Below are 23,358 nucleotides of genomic sequence, written 5' to 3'. Positions count from 1 at the left end.
CTGGAAAGGAAAGATCCTCCCCCAGAGCCTTCAGAGGAAGCAGGGTCCTTCATTCCAGGCTCCCAGCCTCCAGAACTGAGAAGCAGTAAGTCTCCATCGTTTCAATTTGTCACGGCCGCCTTAGAAAACCCACACAATCCTTATCATGGGTGAGGTCCTGTCTCCCTACCTGGATGGACAGTACCCCCAAATGGGAGGGGCCTTGCTCCTCTCTGTACCCCAGACATCAAGTGAGGAGTGGAGAGGGTCCCCTGTCCCTGCCACCACCTGCCCCCAGCCCAAGACTCTGCACCGGAGATGAGGAAGCCTCGTTCCGTCCACTGCCAACCGCTCTGGCACAGCCCACCAGAAGGAGGTTGTCCCTCTATTCTGGCCCCAACACACTGTTCTGATCATGCCTGGCCCTCGTCACATTTCACGATCATATATGTATTTGTGGGTCATTTGTTTACTTCCGGTCACCTGCACTAGACCACAAACTCCACACAGCAGGGGCATCCGGGTGCATGTGCGCATGAGCCGAGTCTCCTGTGGCACTTGCTACTAAACCAGGGCTGAGCAATACAGCCCCTGCCTCTGGGGAGGGGCCTGAGGGCGCAGGCAAGGAGCAGCAGCAGGAGTTCAGCCACGAGTCGCGGCGCTGCCTCCACCTTCCCTACATACCCATCTTTCCTCGTTAATGACCAAACAACTGGCTTGTATTTAAAATTTAAATACAACTGGCTTGCATTTAAAATTCACAAATCTGTGTTTTCATAGTTGCAGATTCCCACTTTATTAAGGTAGCTCTGCCTGGGAGGCTGGGCATACAGATCTTTGCAAGCTCACCAGATAACCCTGGTGACAGATAGGAGGACTTCTCAAAGCCAGTTGTCCCACCTGAAGCCACTGTTGCAGCTCAAAGGCATAGAGTGTTGCCTTTCCGATCGGGGCTCCATCCGGCTCTGACAGAATCCTCTAACCTTTGGGGTCTCAAGGGTAAAAGCTCTGACACCCGCACCATGACCAGGTGTGACTAAGATCTAGAACAGAGGCAGGGAGTCAGGGGCAGAGAGCTGACACGGTGAGAAGAGCAGATGGCGGTGCCATTGAGAAGGACCTGGGGTGGTAGTGTCCTGGAAGTGGGTGCTGAGGCCCTGGTGCCCTCTCAACCCTCAACTGGCGTGTCTCAGACTCGATTCTTGGGTGTCCTTGGTGGAATCTAAAAATGCACACAGGTGCATGCACGTGCACACACCCACATACACAGCTCACACACGTGTCGACACACAGATGCGCTCCCCCAACACACATCTTGTCCTCAGAGATGGTTCCCAGAATATGCACAGACCCACGGTGCTCCCACCTCCTCCCGCCCCCCACCAAGGAGCCCTGAAGCTCCCAGGCAAAGAAATCAGACAATGGGAGGAGGGCAAAGGAGAGGAAAGTCTGTGAATCTCTTTGGTCATTAATTAGTATATGGTTTTGAGTGAGTCAGTTCCCCTCCCTGGACCTCAGTTTCCTCACGCGTAAGGTCCACAGCAAGGAATGAACTGAGAAAGGGTTTGGCCGCTGCCACACCCACCAGTCAGCACCCTGCAGAGGAGTGAGGGTAGGGGGGCCCAAGGCTCAGAGGACCACCGGGCCCAGGGGTGTGACAGAGACTTAGGCAGCCAGGGTAGTGGTCACAGCCCAGACTCCAGGGTCCCCTGCAGGGTCCGATTCCTGGCTCCACCAGCTGTGTCGCCTTTCACGACCTCTTTGCATCTCAGTGGGCTTCCCAGGTAGCCCGGTGGTAAAGAACCCGCCTGCTGATGCAGAAGCCACAGGAGACGTGAGTTCGATCCCTGGGTCGGGAAGATCCCCTGGAGGAGGAAATGGTGACCCGCTCCAGTATTCTTGCCAGGATAATCCCATGGACAGAGAAGCCTGGTAGGCTGCAATCCATGGGGTCGTAAACGAGCTGGACACAATTTAGCGACTGAACACACACATACTCTGCCTCAGCTTCCCCATCTGATGACAGTCTCTACCTCGCCGGTGTGAAGACAATGCTACTAGGGTGCCTAGTACAGAGTGGTGCCAGAAGTGCCTCCCCGATCAGGAGGCAAGAAGCAGACAGCGCCCCGCCCCCCAACAACAAGGGAGCCAAGATCCAGCCCCTCACACCCTTTGGCTTCCTCTCTCACTGCCCTGAAGTTCTGGGCTCTGGAAAGCGTGGCACTGACAACAGTGCTCTGCCTGACTGCGGAAGTAAAGTGACATCCCTGCCGCTCCCCAACCCCATCCCAGCATCCCTGGCCCCCTGACCGTGACATCTTGCACCCTAGCCCCCATCACCTCCTGCATGCTGTTTACCTGCTTATTCATTTGCTGTCTGCCATCATCCCCCCCAACCCGATGGTAAGTAAGCTCCCTAAATCCAGGGGAGGGGTCCTGACTTGTCCACTGTTGTGTCCTCCGCGCCTAGAACAAATCTGGAGCAGGACGGGCCATTCAGTCAACATCTGTGGAATGAGGGAGTGAATAAACAGATGAATGAAAAGAAGGGGGATAAAGCAATATTTTTTCAGCTTCTCCACAGACACTGGGGTCTTCTGCCTGGGCCTGAATCCCAGGTCAACGGTTCCTGGCACAGAAGAGGGGCTTAATAAATATTAAAGTAATAGATAAAGCAGAGAATGAGGGAGGAAAGGTAGAGATTTGGGCCTGCATTGAGCCAACCTCGTCCTGACCTCGGGCCAAGAGTGGTGGAAAACCTGCCAAGGACCAGACCGTGGCGGTGGCCCAGCGGGCCCCATTACCTGGCCGTGCCTCCACCAACACAGAGGCCCTTCTGTGTCATCCTTGTCATGTCATATCACTCTTGGCAGTCCAGGAGGTGGGACTGTACTGGGCATTTCGGTACAGAGGTCCTGCAGGTACTATGGGGCCATGCAAGGCTTTGGATCATGTGTACAAAGCTGCGTTAGGGAAAGTCTTAAGAGGGCAGCTGAGTACATGGGGAGGGGGCGGGGGAGAGACAGAGGGAAGCCAGCAAGCACTGAATGCAGGAGGGCAGAGGCCCTGGGAAGGGGCATCCCGGGGTTCTGGGAGACTGTGGCTGCTGGAGGAGTGGGAGGAGGAGGGGCCAGCATTCCAGAAGGGTCACCTGTGTGTCTAGAAGATTGGCGGTTCTCAGAGAGGTATAGGAAGGGGCTTTGACAGCTGGTTTGGGGAAAGAGGGAAGGTTAAGGAGGTTAGCATTTTTCCTAGAATATTAACTCTAGAGCACATCTGTCCTTTCCAAAGCTTTTTAGACAGCAAGTTTCCCTAAAGTGTTCACCAGCCCCTGAGGAGGGAAGCACAAAGAGGATGCTCTTCCCCCTTGGACCTACAAGGAGCCCAAAGCCCCCAGAGAGGTTAACAAAGCTCACAGTGGTCCCAGGACTCCTGTCTCCAGATTCGCTGCCTTCCAGTCCTGCAGGATATGCTTATTCTCCCGGGTCCTTGGGTGTGAGGGGGTCGTGCAATGTTAAAAACAAGACAAGGGAAGGGGGATGTTTATGGTGAGAAAGAAACCAAGATCCTATGAATCGCAAACTTGGCACTATTTGCCTTCGAGAGTTCTACAGACTTATTTGTGGCCCTCAAAGTTTTGTGGATGAGACGCATAAAAAAGAGTGTTAAACTGCATCAGTTCTAGGAAGCCATCAGTTGGACGGTACACTGTCACTTTATGAACCACCACCAATTTTTAAAAGACAATGTAACTGGGACATACGCCAACTGGAAGATGAATCCCAATTTCAGAGATGGGAAACACACAAGTGTATTCGCCTTAGAGCTTAGTGACTGACTGACTGAGTGTGTTTCATGAAACCCTGTAGTACCGGGCGAATGTCCTGCAAATACTGTAACCAGATATTCAGACTCTCGTAAAGATTTTTCCTTTTGGCCTCTAAGACAAAAGGAGACCCTGTATTGTCAATAGTGCTGTTGGAGTTGGATACTTACACACCCTGATCAGTCCTTTCACCCTGCGCTTTGTGCATGAGAACCTCAGCTTTTCAGCCTGAGTGAAGGCAACCTCACATCTGAATGGCTTCCCTAACAGCGCAGTTGGTAAAAATCCATCTGCAATGCAGAGCCCAGTTCAGTTCCTGGGTTGGGAAGATCTCCTGGAGAAGGGATAGGCTACCCACTCCAGTGTTCTTGGGCTTCCCGGGTGGCTCAGCTGGTAAAGAATCCGCCTGCAATGAGGGAGACCCGGGTTCAATCCCTGGATTGGGAAGATCCCCTGCAGAAAAGAAAGGCTACCCACTCCAGTATTCTGGCCTGGAGAATTCCATGGACTGTATAGTCCATGGGGTGGCAAAGAGTCAGACACGACTGAGTGGCTTTCACTTTCATGTATATACACACTTTCATAGCTCACAAACTTCTGTGGGTGGAAGCGGGTCTCATTTGCCCACTCTTGCCTTCAACACACACCAGTGAGCCCTGGGACTGGCATCGGAGCCCAGGCCTCGTCCCTGACCCTGAGAAGCTCCTTCTGCCTCCCTCAAGAGGTCATCCCAGCCCCCTGCAGGCGCTTCTGCCAGCATGCCTGCCCCTCCCTGACCTCCCTCAGACTGGACCCGAGGACTGCGCTGAGAAGAAATGAAACAATTCCTAACTGGGTGCAGAAGGAAGAGGAAAGAAAGTGGGAGCTTGGAGGATTGTGGCCTCTGTCCCCTGGTCCAGGAGGGAGGGGAGGGGGCCCGGGTCTCCACCCTGACTGAGTGAGCTTGGCCACGTCCCCCCCTCTCTCTGGGTCTCTGTTTTCTGCAAAATGGGGCTGGTTGGAAGGGCTGGGTATCTCTGGGGTCCCTTCCAGCCCTGCTTTTCTGGGCTTCCAGTGCAAACCCTGAGAGGTGAGTCTTGGTGGACAAGTCCAAGCCAGGCCACCAGAAGCCCCTGTGAGCCAGAGTCCTCGATCTGGGATATCTATGTCTGGTTATCACTTCTGGAGAGCAAACCTCCTTTCCCACACCTCCCTCAGGGAGGACCTGAGGCAAGAGCCTGGGGCGGTGGGCACCACGCTGGACTGAGGGGCCAGAGCCCTGGGCCTCTACCCGCCAGCAGCTCCTGTCGTCCTGACCCGTCACTCTGCTCTGCTTCTCAGTCCTCCCCTGCCCCCACCCCCCACCTGCAGAGGGGTAGAGTGGTGCTCCTTGCCCGTGGCAGACTAGCATTCACCCAGTGCCCACCCTTTACCAGGTGCTGTGCTGATGCTGTCCATACCCCACTAATCCTTACAAAAACAACCTCTCTGGGGGGCAGAGTCTACCTCGCTCCCAGCAGTCTGACCTGGAGCCTGTGCTCTTGACCCCTAGGCCACTTGTCGCGGTGGCCGCTTCCATCCCTGCTCCAGGGACTGCACTGGTGCTGTCCGTGGACTCTCCCTGTCTTCCCAACAACCAGGAGTGGGTCACGATTATATCCCCATTTCTCAGATGAGAAAACGAAGCTCCTAGAGGTTATATACCTTTCCCCAGGACACATAGCTTTTGTGGAGGGTCTGTCTGCACACCATACCCGGGCTGGGCACTCCCAGTTACAACCTCCTCCTTAGCTCACACATTCTACTGTGTTCTTTGGACAAGATGGAAAACGCAAGCTAGTCACCAGGACAACAAGAAGAATTTGTCAATAAATGAATGAGCACCACCCGTCAACCCAGGTCAGTGGTCGGACACCAACTTAGACAGGTAGCTTCTCACTTCTCGCCTTGGGACCTTGCCCCTTGCCTATTAGGCAAAGCCCTGCAGGCATGTTAACCCACCACCATGACACCAAACTGAGAGGCATGGACACACAGTCTCTTTTACCCCCATAGGCAAGGAGTTTCCCTGTGAGACAGTAGGTTTTGGTCAGAAGACAGTTTTAAAATAGATCAACGTAAGGCTTTAACTGTGGGTACTGAGGACCATCTGGGGCAGAGATGATGGGTTGTCTCCCAATAGCCGTTCCCTCTTTCTACAATAAAGTGAAAGTGTTGGTCTCTTAGTAGTGTCTGACTCATTGTGACGCCGTGGACTGTAGCCCGCCAGGCTCCTCTGTCCACGGAATTCTCCAGGCAAGAATACTGAAGTGCGTTGCCATTTCCTCCTCCAGGGGATTTTCCCAACCCAGGGATAGAACCTGGGTCTCTTGCACTGCAGGCAGATTGTAGTAGAACCCTCAAATTTAGCTGGGCATGTGGCCTTCCAGAATAAAAACTACATTTCCCAGCCTCCTTTGCAGCAACGCATGGTCATGTGACGAAGTTCTGGACAATGAGATACGGAGTGGAGGTGCCAGGCAGCAAGACACCATGCTCTTGCTGTCCTTTCTCTTCTTCCTCCATCCTGATGCTTAGAAAGTGGGCATGATGTGAACTATCCTGGACACACCGAAAAGGGCCATACCCCAGGGAGGGTAGAGCAAGAAGAGATACCCGAGTCCCTGCCACCCACACCTGCCTGCCTTGCCTGCCCAGGACCACAAACTCCAGGCTGACCTGAGAGACAGTTGGTACCCCCTTTATTTGGAGTCTCTGCACCCGAACCAGACTAAACCCTACCCAATAAACCAGTATCACCACGTGAAGACACAAGCGTCTCCAAGCAGGTGTTGTCAGATTCGAGAGTTCAGGTCTGTGTGAATTAAGCTCAATAATAAGGGATGTGCATTCAAAAGATCTGATGCACACTCAGACTCAGCTTAGTTCAGTTCAGTTCAGCTGCTCAGTCGTGTCCGACCCTTTGCGACCCCATGGACTGCAGCACGCCACGCACAGTAACAGAAGTGTAGCTTTTCAACAAAGATGGGGGCGTCTGATGGAATTCCCACTGGTGTCCTTCTCGTTTTACGGAATTTGACCAGCTGGAGTTCATCCAGGTCAGCATCTGATTGGAAGCAATGACACTGGTGGAACCAGGGATGCTTGGCCTGAAGGATTCTTAAAAGTGCCCGGCAGAGCCCTGTGAAGGCTGCCAAGAAGAGAGTCAGCGGTGGGGAAGGAAAGGCTAGGGCCTGAGAGGCAGGAGACAGAGCCTGGCATTCTGGGACAGGCCCAGGAAAGGCAAGGGGCCTGGTCGCTGCCCACGGGCCACTGATCTCTATCACTGCAAGTCAGGGGCTGCGTGTGTGAGTCAGGCCCTCCTGCTCCTCAACCGCCTCCCCCAGAGACCGGCAGTGGCAGTGTGCGCCAGGCCACAAGTGGAGAAAGGTCTGCTGCACTGGGCTCCAGGGGCACCCAGGGAAGTGTAGCCCTCATCAGAGGAAGATTTCTCAGGAGCACAGGCCCCTTTAACACCTTGAGTTCTCTGGGACCCTGTTCCCACCCGATACACACACTCCATAGAGTCACTGTGTGCTGAAGGATGCGAAGTCTGGAGTGTGCAGCTGCACAGCCGGGCCCCTGCCCCCTAGAGGGGGGAGAACTTTGCCTCGGGTCATAGAAGGGACCTGATGTCCCAGCTGCACTGAAACCCCAGCCTCAGTTCGAAGCCATGAAATTTTAAATCACCTCCTATGACACCTCGGTTTTCTTATCTCTCGGTTGGGTTTAATGAAAGGTAACCCAAAGACCAGTGCAAGAAGACAGAGAGATGGTGTGTGTACGCTCCCAACATGACATTCACGAGGTGACGCTTCTCTCTTGTCCGCAGGAAGGGCTCACAGCTGAGGAGTGACCATGTGGGAGGGGCCTGTGGGAGGAAGGAGGCAGCTTTCGCCAATTTTCCGTTCTTCTCAAGACCCATCCTCTCAGCTTGTCACTCGAGGTCTACTTTTTGCCAGCCCTTCTCCTGTGCCTTTCTCTCCAGGTACCCAGGGGAGGGGAGCCGTGCCTGGAGCAGGGGGAACCCAAGGGGCCGCTCATCCTGTCCACAGGCTGAGGCCCAGCGCAGTGGGACTGTACCTGGCAGACCTCCTATGAGATAACTCCAGACTTGGGGAAGTCACAAGCCGCACCGCTCACAGGTGGTCACGCTTAGGGCTGGGAAGACCTGTGTTTTAACAGTCTTCCAGATGATTCTCACTTGCTGGAGACCCTAGAGTCTGAAGCTCTCTGGCCAGGGGAAGCCCCAGGTCTCTCTCCCAGCATGGATGGTGGGCATCCCGCCGGGCTCCCTGGATCTGCAGACCCACCCGCCTGCCCACATCCCTCCCTGGCACGTGGCCGGCCGGGCAACTCCCAGGCCTCTGGTCTCGGCACTGCTGGTCTCTTCCGTGATTTATGGCTGTGACTCCCACACACACTCCAGGAGCAAGAGAGCCCGGCGCACCATTCACAAATTAAATTCAACCCTCCTCTCCTCCCAGGTAATGGGCCCATCTGATGATAGAAGAGCTTATAAACAGCTATCGTCAAATTAATCTCGATGTCAGAGAAATAATAGCAGCCGTAAATAAGACTGAGTGTGCCTGGCTCGCCAGCTTGTTAGGGCACTTTATAAAGCAGGGCAGCACCATTAACACCGCATGGTCTAATTCCCCCGCCATCTGCACGCCGAGGCTGAGCACCGGCCAAGGAGTCTCCCAGGGGTCAGGACCACCACCCAGGGTGGCAGGTGGAAACCCCAGCAGAGCGGGGTTTGCTGGCCATCTCCTACACCCACAGCTTCTTCCATCCCTGCCCTCATAAGCACAGCTGGGGTTCTCAGGGTTGGGGGGCTGCCAGCCATATTCAGGCCTCCCCATTCCCCTCACGGGGCCTCCTCCCACCTGGGTACCCTTCCCTGTCTCACCTTCTACTGACAGTCCAAGGCCTACCTCCTCCACAAAGCCCCCAAGGCCACACGGCGTCCCAAAGGAGCTGCGCCGTGTTTGCAGCATCCATCAGCGGGCGCTAGGCCAGAGACCACAACGAGTCAGCGGCCCCTCCCTCCATAGCCCACACAGCCTCTGCCCACCTTGGGCTGCAGTGAGAGTGATGGAAACAGCAGAGCCCTGAGGACGGTGGGAACGGGGGCCACCAGCTCTAGTGGGGCACGCGGCCATGGTCAGGCCTGGTGGCGTTCCCCCGGCTAAAGTCCTGTGGGAATATTAATTGTGCAAATTCAGTGATGGTGTCCAGCTCACAGGGCTCAAGAGACCTGTCAATGGAAAGAAGGGGAAGCAGACACTGAAGTTGTGCATCCAGAGACAGCATGTGTTGGTATCATGGTGCTGCTGCGCGTACTCACGGGTGTGAGCAGCAAGTGGCTGTGTGCGCCTGTTGTCACCTGTGTGTGTGACTGTGTAATGTGCTGTGTGTACGGAAATTTACGCGTGTCGATGAGTGGACGTGCTGACGTCACGCAGATGTGTGGCTGTGTGCGACTATGCAAGTGTGCATGATTCGGGGACTGTGTACAGACAGGCGTGTGCTGGGCTGAGCATCCAGGAGCACAATCATGTGCACGCCAAGGGCTAGACGGGTCGTGTGCAGTGTATCTAACGTAGCTGTGGACTCACAGGCGGCTAGGGAGAAAGCCCACCCCAAGGAACCTGGTGTGTATCTGTGCTGTGCTGAGTTGCTTCCGTTGTGTCCGACTCTTTGTGACCCCATGGACTATAGTCTATCAGGCTCCTCTGTCCAAGGGATTCTTCAGGCAAGGATACTGGAGTGGGTTGCCATGCCCTCCTCCAGAGGATCTTCCCAACACAGGAGTCAAACCCGCGTCTCCTGCGGCTTCTGCATCGCAGGCTGATTCTTTACTGCTGAGCCAACCGGGAAACCAAGGAACCTGGGCAAAGTCATAAACATACAAAGGGGGAGAAAGTCCTGAGCAAACTGGGGCCTCAGCACAGCCCTTAGTTCGTCCCAGACACGCCAGAGCTGCACAGGGACACTGCCCTCCGTTCCTGACAAAGGCCAGTCAGCCACTGGCAATGCTGATCAACAGGCAACACTGCTGTGACAACAATCAGGAGTGACAAGGGCCCAGCTGCCCCATAGGACATTTGCCTCTTCTCCCGTCCCCTCTGCAGTCCTCTGCTCCCCAGCCCGCCCTGTGCCCTGCAGCCCCTCTGCCTGCAACACTCTGCCCCTACCTCTGGTCCAATTCAACCCCATGCATCCTCTAAGCCTGTGCCCAGCCCAAGCTCCCCGTGAAAGAGCACTCAGCACATACCTTGAACCATACTTTCTTGTTTGTTCACGTGTCGGTTTCCCATGGGGTTACCTTTCTTTAGGGCAGTTAAAGTGCTTGGGAGAATACCAGGCACAGAGCAAGTACTACGTGAGCATTTGCTGATGCTTGTGTTATTGTTATTATCCCTCTGTCTCCAGTACCTGGCAGAGTCCCTGGTCCAACTCAGACACACGTCTGTTAGGTCAGCTTAACAAATCCATGATCAGATCTGAGCTTCATTATAACCAGTTGCAAGGGTTACTAGAATCATTCCCATTTTACAGATGAGAACACTGAGACTCGGAGAAGGTTTTTTTTTTTTTCCCCCCTACCCTTTGTTTCCTTTACCAAATTCAAAGTGCCTCCTAGAAGCAGTCAGGGGATCCTGTACATGGCAACGACCTAGCAGGTAGCCATGTATAACAATGAGTGTAGCCCCACGCTCTGTGTCAGGTGTCACGGTGGATATACTCCATCCACCATCTCACCTGTCACTCAGTCTGGCAGGTAAAATTGAGTACCCAATTCGGCAGGGAGCAGAACCCATGCTCGAGAGGGTTACCCGCTTCAGAGGAGGTCACAAGTCCTCAGCTCCCTGCAGGCAGCCTCCCCACTCAGTGTGGACCTCCCAGGACCGACACGTTGACCCGTGGGAGCACTCTGGCAGTCCGGCTGGGCAGAGGGGCAGGAGGGGACAGAGGATTACCAGGGAAATGGCTGGGGCTGGGAAACAGCAGGGAAGATGGGGACTGGCATGGGTAGGATGACAATGAAATGAGAGGGCCCAATGCTCCAGAAAAGAAAAAGAAAAATCAGGCAAGGTGACAGCCCCCGGACTCTGAACATTCACCTCTTGGATCAGCTCTGGGCCTCCGTGGGAGGGGGCAGGGTGCAGACTGACCTGAGAGGTTCCCAGGCAGCAAGCTGCAGATCACTCCCTGCTCCGGGAACCAGCTCCAGTTCTGCCTCCTCCAAGAGGCCCTCCTGACTTTGCCAGGCCCCCGTGACTTCCCAGCTGAGGCACCAACGCTGGCCAGCAGCCTCCAGGCTGGGTCACGCTTTCCGGCCAGCACGACAGTCAGCCTGGCCCTCAGTGTAGCCTAATCTGTGCGTTCTCCACGCAACTCCAGGGGTCCTCAGGGGTCTCCACAGCCAGGCTGCAGGCCAGATCCTATCTGTGTCTCAGTTGCCCACAGCCCGGCGTAGATTCTCAGTGACTGCTTTTCCAAGAAAGCTGAGACATGCCCTTCCTTGCCTGTTCCCCGTGCACTCCTTTTGGGCCCCTGAGATTGTTCCAGTGAGGGAAGAACTGAGAATGAATATCTTTTTCTAAGCACTTCCCAGAGGTTTGCGTGTCTTGTTACTTTATATATATCAAAACTTTCTTTCATCTTCACCTCCCCAGGACAATGGTGTTGATAACAATTATCTCCAGTTTTTTCTAAGGAAGAGACTGGGGCTCAGAGAGGTCCAAAGTCACCTGCAGTAGGTGCCAGGACAGATTTAGTGAGCCCCCGAAAGATGGGCACTTCCCGCTGAGAAGCGGGGGACAGGGACAGAGGCAGGTCTCTGACCTCACCCACCCCCACGCTCTTGTGCCTCTGGCTCCTCTTTCCTCCACCCCTCTCTTGGGGGTGGTGTGGGCTGGTGAGGGCCCTCGAGGGTGGGATGGGGATGGGCTGGGGGAAGGCCATCCCAGGTTCCTCTCTGGGCTCCTGGACCACCTTTGCCATCACACTCCCCACTCACCTGTTCAGGTGAGGGCTGATGGCTGTAGCTCCCTTTACCCACCCCTCTCCACCCCCACCCCCGTGACAGCTCTTTCCCCGACCCCTCCCTCAGCACCATCCCTCCTGATGGGGAGAAGGCTGGATTCCTCAGGTTCCAGGGGGCCCAGGCTCCCTCCTGGGGGCCCTTTACTCCCTACTCTGCCCCCTCCCCAACTCTGGCTCTGGCTCTGTGGCCGCCCTGCTTCCTGACAACCCTGCCCAGGAGCCTCAGCTTCTCCCAGCCAGAAACAGGAAGATGAGAGCTGCCCGCCACCCCCACCACCCAGGCCCAGCTTCCCTAGACCAGCTGACTGGGCCCCTCTTCATGCCCTATTCCCCTTGTGCTCCAAAGGACGTGAGTCCACCAAAGGTGAAACCAAGACTGGGCCAACCCACCTGGTGTCTGGGAGGGGCTCTGGCCCCCTCTGACTGCACTGGGGCCAAGGCTCTGTCCAGCTGCCTCTCTGGGGTTCCTCCCTGAGTACCAAGTTGGGTACTGGGCCAAGTTATACCAAGTTGTACCACCAGTACCAAGTTGGGTCCTGGTACTGGGCCAGGGGTGACTGGTAGTTCGAGGGGCCTTGCAGGAGGGAACCGCCCTGAGGACCCAGGTCTTCCCATCCCTGCCTCACTTGCCCCAGAGTTGAACTTCTCCGCGCAGCTCGGCAGGGCCAGGCTAGTGGAAGAAGAGGCCCGCCCAGACCAGCTCCCGCTCCAGAGAACAGCATGGAGACAGAGGGCCCCACTGGAAGAGCCACCCTTTGGCTTAAGGAAGGCAGGTGTCGCCAGCCCTTGCCCAGAGGATACGCTCACCCCATCAGCACCCAAAGTTTGGGAGCAGAACTAACTGTTCTAGGAGGGGGTGGTCTTGGGAACAGGCGCCACAGAGGGATCCACAGGCTATGGGGAGGGGAGTGCCCTAGAGGCACTGGCCGCTGGGGGGGGGCGAGCTGGAGCCCAGCAAGCAGGCTGTGGGAGGAGGCGAAGCCCTGGGAGGGCCTTCGCCCACTTGCCTCCCACTCAGCAGCCCCCAGAGAAACAGCAGCAGCTGTTCCAAAGCTTCCCCGCCCTTCCTCGAGACAGGTGTTGGCTGAATTCTCACTTCCTCCCAGCCTCAGAGAGTGCCTCCACCCGCTCTCCACCCTGCAGGCCGGTGCTGAGTCAGCAGCGCCTCTTCCTCTCCTCCACTGGGGGAGACCAGCCCCCCCAAAGCGGCTGAGCCCTTCTGCTGAGGTCACCTGCGGGAGGGCTGGCTGACCCCTGCTCCCCTGCAGTGGCATACCTCAGGAAAGGAGGCCCCAGGGAGGCTCTTGCTGAGGAGCCAAACGGGAGCTTCAGCCCCAGGAGGCAGGAGGGACCCGAGGCTCCGGACCCCTAGCGGGGCCTGTGCTCGCTGCCTGCGGAGTCACTGCTGCTGCCGACGGAAGGGCGGAGCCTCTCTACTGAGCTCCGAGGCATGGCTGCTGCCCAGCGAACGGGCCAAAAGACAATGGAAGTGTAAGTGACTCTCATCCAGAGGAAATCACCATTTTTTTTTACAGCAGGAAGGGGCAATTAGGCCAATTATCTCCTCTGGCAAGTTGGAAGTGCAGACCCAGAGCAGTCAGGCTCGCCAGCTGTGTCACAAGGGTGGTTATTGGCAGAGCAGCCTGGAAGCGGGACTAGGCCCACCAGCCTGAATAACGGGCCATCACTGTTAACTGTTGCCTCTGGCTGGGTTCTCAAACTTCACTTCGGATAAGTCACACTTCACGTGACAAGTCCTGTAAGGTAGACCCATCGCCCCCATTTGGCGGATGGGTAAACTGAGACCCTCTGGAGGAAGCTGACTGGCTGAAGATCACAGTGGACGTTGGTGGCAGAACAGAGACCAGAAGCCAAATCTCAGAGGACTTTATCTGAAGCTTCTTTCCCCATGCCTTCTTTCCGGCCCTCCCTTCCCACCCCTTTGGGCCTGGACTGATGGTGAGCAGAGAGGCCTGGGAGCTGTCAGAGTCCACCATCCCCCACCCTCCCTGGGGCCAAACAACAGCCCAAGGGAGGACACAGACCACACCAGCAGGAGTGGCCTGCGACCCAGAGCCATTGGGTGCCTCACAAGCCACGAGTCTGAACACAGCCACCATTCGAGTGGAATTTGGTGAAGCCAGTCAAAGTGATGCTTGTGAAAACAGCTTAGCAAGACATGAAAGGGCTTTTAATAGGTTAAATCTGAAAAATCAGAGAATGCAAAAGTGTATATTACTGTGTTTACAGCTCTACAAAAAATATGTATATGAGTATGAACAAACTGGTGGAAGGCCTTTCACTAAAGTGATCACAGACAGGTGGACTCCTAAGAGATTTTTTCCCTCTGGTCTATTTTCCAAACTTTCCAAAATGTGAGTGTATTAAAATGTGAGTGTATTAAAATGTGAGTGTATTACTCGAGGATATAACACAGATAGAAGGCATTGTGATTACCTAAGAAAACCCAGGAGAGGTGCTCATGACTTGGGAGCCGAAGTCCTCGAAGGGGGACACTTAGTTATCTTGGTGGCAACCTGAGCACAGGGGTCCCCTGGTTAAACTGGTGAGGCCTCCTCTAAGCCGGAGTCTGCAGGCTAAAGGACTCACCACCCAGTTCCAACCCCTGCTCGTTTCCCACCCTGGGGTCTTTCTGGTCCACCACGCACCTTCCCTGTCTCTCAGACTCCCCTTCCAGAAGGTGGAGGCTCTAGGTTAAGGACTTGACCTGCCTCACAGCTTGTCTGGCCGCGAGCTAGATTGAGGCCTCTCCCAACGCGGACAAACCAATGTCCCTAGACGTGGAGGAAAATTAGGGATTCCTTTCCAGTGTTTTCTTGGTTTCAAGAGGGTTCCTAACAGTGTGCAGGCCCTGGGAAGCACTGCAGGGAGCCACAGCCGCCGGCCAGTCATGCCACATCCACTTCTGGCTCAGCCATTCCCTAACCCAAGGCGAGCAGGGGGCAACTTTCCCCACCCTTGGCCTTAGTTGTCGCCTCCGGTCCCCAGTTACCTCCTCCCAGACTGTGTTGAGGAAATGAGGTAACAGAAGAGAAGAGCTTTGAATTAGGGAAAATCCCCTCTCTGCAGACAGAGCCAAGCCTGAGGTTGGAGCGCACGCCTCACCCCTCGCGCCCTGTCCTTGGCCCCTGCTGCCACCCCTCCCCTCCTTCTCTGCGACTCTGCCCTCCTCCTCACATGGGTAGGCCCCACCTTTTTGCAAACCCGTGGAGGCAATAATCTTGCCACCTGCTGGCCTTGGGTCCCTCTTCTCAAGAAAGGTGAAGTTTGATAGAAGTTGTTCAAACTGAGATACCGGAGCACAGCTCCCTGAGGGAGTGGATGTTGGTAGAGAGGTTGCTGAGAGCGTGACCTGCATGACTGAGGATGCAAGTGCCTGGCCAGATAAGGCAGGGAGGGAGAGCTCTTTGAGGGTGTGTCCCATAAATGTCCCATACATTTATCACCTAGTACTCCATCCAGGACTAGGTCTCAAATCCCAGGACACTGCCACAGTGCCCTTCCTTCTGCCCCCTTCAGCATCTCAAATTCTATTTATTTACATGCTTAACTAACCTCTACCCCAATCTGACTGCTCTGCCCATCATCCCTGCTTGCCTTCCCGGTCTCACATTCTCCCAGCTACCTCCAGACCTCCCCATCCCTCCGCCCCTTCACATCAACTCAGCTCTGCTCATTTCCTCTTATGGGAAGACCCCCACCCCCCATAAGCCCCCATCCTCATCCTCCAGACCACTGGTGTGTGGACTTCCAACACCCCTGGATGCCCACCGTGGACTCCTCCCCAGCTAAGCCCTCTGGGCTCATCCCTCTACTGGAGCTTCCAAAGCCCTAAGAAACGGATTTCTTCCAGACTTTTCTCCCATTTTCTCCCAACCTCTCGCTGCTTAACCCCTGGAGTAATGCTCTCCCAAGAACCATTCAAAGACAGGACAATGGTCCCAGTGCCTCCCATGGCTATGCAAGGCAACAGGCCCACACCCACAACCCAACACACACACAACCCCTCCTCATAAGCACTTTCTGTTCTTGCCCAGTCAGCAGAGCCACCTGGCCTTGACCGAAGTCTCCCTCCATTCCTGTCCCTGCCTGGAGTCTTTCTCCTCTCCCTCCTGTATACATACCAACCTTCAAGGCACAGCTCAACCCCATTTCCTCAGCACATCTTCCCTGGTTTATCTGACCCCTTGGCCAGTATATTCCAACGGCTGTGCAGGATGGGAGCGGCCACCTAGCATGCCTAGGGAGGTGCTCTGTGCCAGGTGTCTTTGAAAAGTCTCTACACACTCTATCAAGTAGATATAATGATGGTCATTGTTTAGAGGACACTCAGAGCAATGGCCTAAGTTCACCCTTCCTGGTCAAGGCTGGGATAGGACTCAACTCCTGGACTGCTCCAAGCTCTTCCCATCGCACCAATCAGGACATTCTGCCATCCCTTTGGGTGCCAAGGCACCGAATACCTTAGACAGTGTCTGATATCCTAAGCATCCATCTCTCAGCCTCAGCATAAGCCTCAGGAGGGCAGGTATCCAGGTCCTACATGGCTTTCATATATATCCCCCTTCACTTGGCCCCAAGTAGGAATTCAATGAACACTCATTAACTAAATAAACAAACAAGTGAGTCAGTGAATGAATGACTTAATGAATGAATACATGAAAATACAGGCATTGCAAGTGGTTCAGCTGCGGGGTTATGAATGTTTGCTCTTAGTTCTTAAATCAGCCAGAAAATCTGAGCCTAAGGTAAGCCTTTCCCTAATTCTCTTAGAAATATATTGGCTCATCTGTGGCCAAACCATACCATCCTAATAAAAGCAAATTCAGATTCATATTATATTAAGCCAGGACTTTTTAAAGAACTATTTAGATTCATAGAGGAACCAAGGCGCAAGTGTACAAGTGTCTTTTACGTTTGAGCAACTTTGGTCAAGAAGGACTGAGACACCCAAAGTTATACCCTGAGCTAGAGTCAAGGGCCTGTGTCTTCTGGCCAGCAGTTTCCATGGCATGTGGATCCAGCACGGAGCTCAGAAAAGCTTCCCTAGTTGCTTCCCTAGCTCAGAAAAGCATTAAGTTTTCCAATGGATACTGCAGGCTGCGTATTTAAAGGTGGGAAGGACATGGCAGGTAGGGCAGGATGTGAGTAAGGAAGAGAGATGAGAGGTGGCCCAGTGTCTGTTATCTGCATACTGGGGCACGGAGACTCTTGGTGGTCTTTTCCCCTAGCCTTGAGTGATTAATAGTATCTGCCGATTTATGAGGAACTATTAAGTAATCCTCTCAATTAGGTGGGCCTTATCCGATGCTGGTTTCAGGAGAGAAGTTCTCTTATTCAAAAGGAAAAGTGGTAAATAAGAACCATGTTCCATCTTATTACAAAGTCCAGCGTAGGATCTACAGAGTAGATGGCTTTTCCAAAATCTTAAGAGTTAAAATTGATTAAAACAGGTATGTGTCTGTTGGCTGAGAAAGTAAATGCAAAGTACAGTGGCTTTGTGATGACTGGACCATCCAGTTAGAGAAAAAGGCTCCTTCAGATGAGTAAGTTTATTCTGACAGTCTAGACAAAAATATGGTATGTATTTGATAAATTGCTAAAACATGACTTCCCAGTAACCTACTAACTTTCTATGTTATTACTAGGTTACTAAACCATTCTCAAAACATTGACCAGATAATTCCAATATAATACATAATATTGGTTTAAAGAAATAAAATCTGAGAGTTGGTTAATAGCCACTGCTCTCTAGGGTGATCACCTGAGTTGGGATCATTTTCCTTCTTGTTGAGGTTGGTTGGAGGATGGTTTATTTTGCTTTCTCAAACTAGGAACAAAATTGGAAGTTTCATGAAAACCAAAATAAAAGGAGGAGGAGGAGAGGAAGGAGGGAGAGAAACAAAATCCCCAAGACCTGCCTATCTCGTCTCACACAAACTGCAGCGCAAGCCTCCGCTGGGAACTTGCATGTGTGTCCATGTGTCGCAGTAAATCAGCTCAGCTTTCCCACCCGGGCTGGGGAGAGCATGAGAACAAAGGGCCAGAGCAGAAAGGGCAGCCATGGGGGAGAGGAGAGCCGCATCAAGCTACAAAGGAGGCAAGGAAGCACTGTGGTCAGGCAGGGGTGCGCCCGCCTGGGAGGGAAGGCTGGCAGGGGGCAGAGGCTGGCTGGGAGACAGCCCACAGGGGCGAGCAGGAGGCACCTTGGCCCAAGGAAGAGCAGCTTCAAAATGATGACCCTTCGAAGGAACCGTGAATTTCTTCCATCAACTAATTTCCTCGGTGACTAAAACGGCTCATTTAGCAAGGCTTATTCTGAGCTGAAATTGAATAGGTGTAATTGACAAATGTTTGAATTTGGGTTCCACTCTGAGGGAAAAAAAAATACCTCTCCACTGGCTCCTCAAATATAATTATGGAACAAAGATATATTTTAAGGGCTCTTCTTCCAGTTCAGTTTGGGGGTAGATTCAGACTTCCCTCCTGATCCCCGCCCCCCACAATCGGACAATGACAGAGATCTGGCTTTCTTTCTCAAGAGAGGCACTCTGGCCGGCCACAGATGAGGCAGCTGTCACGAAACTGGGCTGTAATCAGCATTCACTGGCTCACAGCCTGCAGAGGGCACAGACCCTCTTATTCCTGCAGTAACAGGTCAGGCTGCTAGCCCTGGGATGAATGTGGGAGTGGTCTGAGTTGGTTTCTGCTTCATCTTCCTTATGCAGGATCTCCATGCAAAACTTACATCGCAGGTCCCAACAATTTAAATATGCACCTGGGAGAGGATACTTTCAAATTCCAGATCAAGGCTTCAACTGCATGTAACATGTCACCCCCAGCATGACTTAGAAGGACAGTAAATCAATGAAACAGTAAAAAGAAAAAAAAGACAACTGAAAATGGGTTTTTCAGGCGAGTCTGAAATGCTACAAGATTGCTAGTTAAGAACAGTATCCCTTTTCTCAACCTAAGGGTTATAGCCCATCTCTTCATCAACATCATAAACCGGGTGCCCATGAAACTTGGAAACTGAGATGAAAAGTGGAGGCTATCGGGTGGGTACATAGGTGGCCAAAGATAGGTGTTCTTTCTATGTAATAGAGCTATTTTGGTGTGTCAGGACAACTGACCCATCCCCCACCACATTACCCAGACATCTACTGTAGAAAGATATGGACTAGATGAGATTAAAGTCACCATATCTGTATCACAAAAAAAAAAAAAAGGAAAGAAAAAAAAACCGGAAGGCATTCACTCAAATCTTACAATGGGAGGTGGGAGTGGTGGGTGGGTGGGTGAGGGTGGGGATAGAAAAGCAAGGGGGGAAATCTAAACAGCAGGATACGACAATAAATGGGAAAACAGCAAGAGAAAAAGCACACTAGGTTAATATAGGAAACTAGTTCTTTATTGAGAGATTGTATATTAGTATTAGTGGATTCTGTGTGTAACAATGTCGTCATGCACACGATACAAAAAAAAAAGGAAAAAAAAAAAGGCTGGGCCCACCATGCTTCGGAAGGGCAACAGAACAAAAGCAGCGTACAATGAGCAGATGGCCCGGGCTACACGAGCACAGTACGTTTCAGCAGGGTAACATCTCTAACCGAGCGCTGTACATTGTCAACTGGGGGATGTAAAAAAATACAGATCATGCTTTAGTTTTAGTACAAGAAAAGGTGAAAAAGATACACAACCAAAAGGATATTTGATACAGAAAAAATTACCCACAAAATAAGAACAGGAAGTAATTCAGCACAGCAGAACACGCGATCCCTGTTTAATGGAAAACCATTTTGCTGGGGATTCTTTTTCTTTTCGTTTTTTTCTCTTCTCTTTCTTTTCAGATTGCCAAATGGCAATCTGGGGAGGCCCCTTGGGACTTTACTTTGGAAGGGCCCTCAAAGTAGGGGCCTTATTCTTTCTTTATTGCTGCTGTTTTGTTTCAGTTTTCAAGCAGGTCTGGCCAGCGAGGCAGCAGAAGGGAGCCGGCTGTTAAAGGGGCAGCTCCGAGGGCCAGGGCGGATGTCCAAAGATGCTCTTGACATTGTACAATTAAACAATTAAGACACCGTGGCCAGAGCTCCCCCTTAAGCCAAAGACCTTGCTGCACCAAATTTTCAGAGTAGCAGCAACTATCATTTTATGAGAATTGTTCACATATATATATATATATATTATTTTTTGCCTCTGACTAGATGTAATCTCTTCACTTATGCCGGGGTGCTACCAGGGAGCTAGCTGAAGCCACCCAGATAAGTGGCAAATGGGGTGCTACAGCCTCCAAGCCAAGGCAAAAGGAATCCACTTAACAGGGATTTACAGTGCAATGTACTCGGCTAAACAAGATGAGATACAAAAATGGTTATTTCTCTACATCTATTCTGAAATGGCCTACATCCTATACTACTACAATGGAAACTAAAAAGAACAGATTTAAGCTGGCAAGCTATCTAATAGTTTTACAAGAAGATTGTGGTTTAGGACCTTGTTGGGTTAAGCATTAGTATCCTCTATCGGAAGGTCATGAATTCTTATCACATTGTGCTAAATTTTACTCACAGCCCGACTAACCCTCAGCCCTTGAATTTCCTATGGGCGTGTTTGCCATGAAAGTAAACTTTGACTGACTGGCAGAATTTGTTTTCTTAGGTGTTTTTTGTTTTTTGAGGGGGGTGTATTAAAAACAAAATTTAAAGGCAGCTGAGCAATTTGAATTTCAAAACATGGAATCAGCATCCTGCAATGGTATTTAGAGATCAGTGGTATTAATGAGGATGATAATGATTTAATCAGGATAATTATACTTTCAGGCTCAACATCCATCTTAATCATTTTTGAATTTCTGCCTAGTGTAATGTTCCACACCCGTTTTAAACGGAAATGCCAAGTAATGAGATATAATTGTGTATTGGGGGAGGGGTTGGCATTTCAAGGGAGATCTCACCAGCCCCCCCAACTCCTATTCTTCACACATCCCCTCCACCCCTGCCCCCCACTGCTAGGCTGGCCTGAGACAGGGGATACTGCCGCTTAAATAGCAATGCCTTCCTCAGATGGAGACAGGAGATGGTTAAGAGGGGTGTCACAATACAGCTAAATGCGGAGGCAGAAGGGTCACAGCGCACACAGCAGCGAGTTGACCATTCACTGAGCTACACAATGAAGAAAAAAAAAAGATTTGATAAATGCAGAATGTCATCATTCTATCATCACACAAAAAAACTGCGGTTCCAACAGGCCTAAGGGGGTCAACCTTGCCTTTTAGGTTCTGGGGAGAGGCTGGGGCTGGGGACAGCTGGGCTGGAAGAAAGAGGGCTGGGCTTTCATTCTCTGGCCCAATCGGGCCCCTGGGGCGCACGAAAGCGCTGGCCCCGCGACCCCACCCCCCACTCTGACTTGGGGGAGCAGCCCTGGTCTCAAAGGAAAGACATCATTCCGTGCGTGAGGGAGGGGGGCGGGGGAGGGCTTCAGCCAGGAGGGATTGAAGCAGACGTGGAGTGGGAGAGGATAGCAGAAACATTTCCAAGAAGAGCAATGTGAGTCCAGAGGCAGAATGCAAAAGGAAAAAAAAAAAAAAATAATGAATCTAAATGCATCTCGGGTTTGCTTTGGGAAGTGGGAGTTTTTGATTAAAAGAAAATGGAAGAAATGTGAAGTGGGAGAAGAGGGGGAAAATCAAGCTATTGTTGTTAGCAGAATGTAAGGGAAAGGGGATGTGGGGAAGGGGACCGTGCAAACACACCCCATATATCACAGTTAAAAACAAAGCCGGCGCCGGCCTGCTGCTTTGTCAACGCCTGCCGGGGGCAAAGGCCTGGCCTGGGGGCAGCATCCCACCGCATCCGCGCGCACACACAGTGCAACACCCAAGGGCCGGCACCCCTCACCGGCCGGCCGGGTCCAGGGGTGCACAGCAGTGCACGCCTGACTCTCCGAGGCGCGCACACACTTGCACACAGTCACATACACGCGCGCACGCACACACACACACACACACACACACACACAAGCATCTTGAACCCATAAATACAACTGTCATACAAAGACCATGGGGTGGGGGGTGGATAGCTGGAGGGCGATACACAAAAAAAGGGTTAAAGGGGAGGAAAAGATAGGACGGGAAATCGTGCAAGTGCCCACGAGAAGGTGGGGGCTGGGGCATGGGACAGGGCAGATGCCAGATGCCAGCTAGGCAGCCATCGGTATCAGTGACTAAATAATGGAGAAACACGAACACAAATGACATGAAACACACATACATCTCAAAAAAAAAAAAAATCACAGAAAATCAAGTAGGCTTACACACACAAACACAGGCGCGCGCGCACACAGTCATGTATCTCTCTCCGTCCTTCGATCACACAGGGCTAGGTATTGGGGGAAGGGGCTATGACTGGGGGAACCGCGTCCGCCGCAAAGAATAAAAAAAATGGGGCCGGGGAGGGAGGGGACTCGAATTCGCCAAACCCTAACTTCACTGCAAAAGCTCCCACGAGGGCGGCCACCTCCACACTCGGGGTCCCCCCAGAAGGGAGAGGGGAGAAGCCACCGCTCGCCCCGCGTCCTCCGGGGTGTGCCCTGAACGCCCCCCCACCCCCGCCAACCCGCCGCCCTCGGCTCCAGCCCCCGCCCCGGTGCCCGCGGCGATCCACGCACGGAAGAGGACCCCGAAAGCAAAAAGCGATACCTCTGTTTCGCACAGAGCCAAACACTGGAAGCACGAGATAGCCGACGTGGACCAGGACCATCCTGGCTCCTCGCGCGGCGGCGGCGGCGGCGGCGGCTGCGCGCGGGCCCTTTGTGGCGCGGCTCCGGGGCGCGGGCGCGGGCGGCGGCGGGGCTGCGGGAGCCGCCGGGGCGGGAGGCGGGGCGCGGGGCGCGGGCGGCGGCGGGGCGGCGGCTGGCGGAGAGACAGATGGCCCATGGAAAGGCTCCCTTCCCGGCCCCTCTCGACATTCAAAGGCGCTGGGGCCGCAGCTGCCGCCACACAAAGGCGCTCCCAGCCAATGGGAACGGAGCGCAGCGCGGCGCGGCCTCGCCGAAACCGCGGGGGACAGCGGGGACCGCGGGCGCGCGGGTGGCTGGGGGGGGGGCGGGGGTGCGGGGGTGCAGGGAGGGAGGGGTGATGGCTGAGAAGCAGCGGGCGGCCAATCGCCGTAGCCCGCGGCCGGGCGCGGGAAGGGGGTCAGCCCCGCGGGGCTCCTGCAGCCTCGCGTGGGTCCCTGATCGCCCACGGGCCGGAACGCGCGCGCGTGGAGCGCCCTGCACCCAGACACGCGCGGCGTGCACACGGAACGTGCACACACCGAGAGCGACGTGCACCCAGACATGTGAAGGTGACTTCGTGCGTGCGGAGAGACAGGCTCGAGCGTTTCCAGTGCACACGACCCAGAGGTCTTTGCACAACGCGCCCGGGTCACTCGGGGACGTGTGCATGGAGGCAGGCGCACGTG

The 23,358-nt window shown here is 53.6% G+C and overlaps 1 protein-coding gene across 1 annotated transcript in view; it reads right to left on the bottom strand.

Moving 5' to 3' along the window:
- ARK2C (arkadia (RNF111) C-terminal like ring finger ubiquitin ligase 2C) overlaps positions 1-22,930 on the bottom strand; it is a 108,650-nt gene extending 85,720 nt beyond the window's left edge. The window contains exon 1 of the mRNA XM_069568424.1: positions 22,593-22,930. Within this exon, the coding sequence (XP_069424525.1) occupies positions 22,593-22,653 (61 nt within the window). The 5' untranslated portion in view covers positions 22,654-22,930. The remainder of the gene's footprint in view (positions 1-22,592) is intronic.
- Positions 22,931-23,358: the final 428 nt, after the last annotated feature.

This window comes from Ovis canadensis, chromosome 23, assembly GCF_042477335.2.
Source record: "Ovis canadensis isolate MfBH-ARS-UI-01 breed Bighorn chromosome 23, ARS-UI_OviCan_v2, whole genome shotgun sequence".
Lineage (NCBI taxonomy): Eukaryota > Metazoa > Chordata > Mammalia > Artiodactyla > Bovidae > Ovis > Ovis canadensis.
Note: the sequence above shows the minus strand (reverse complement) of the source record. Positions and strands in the feature narration are given on the sequence as shown.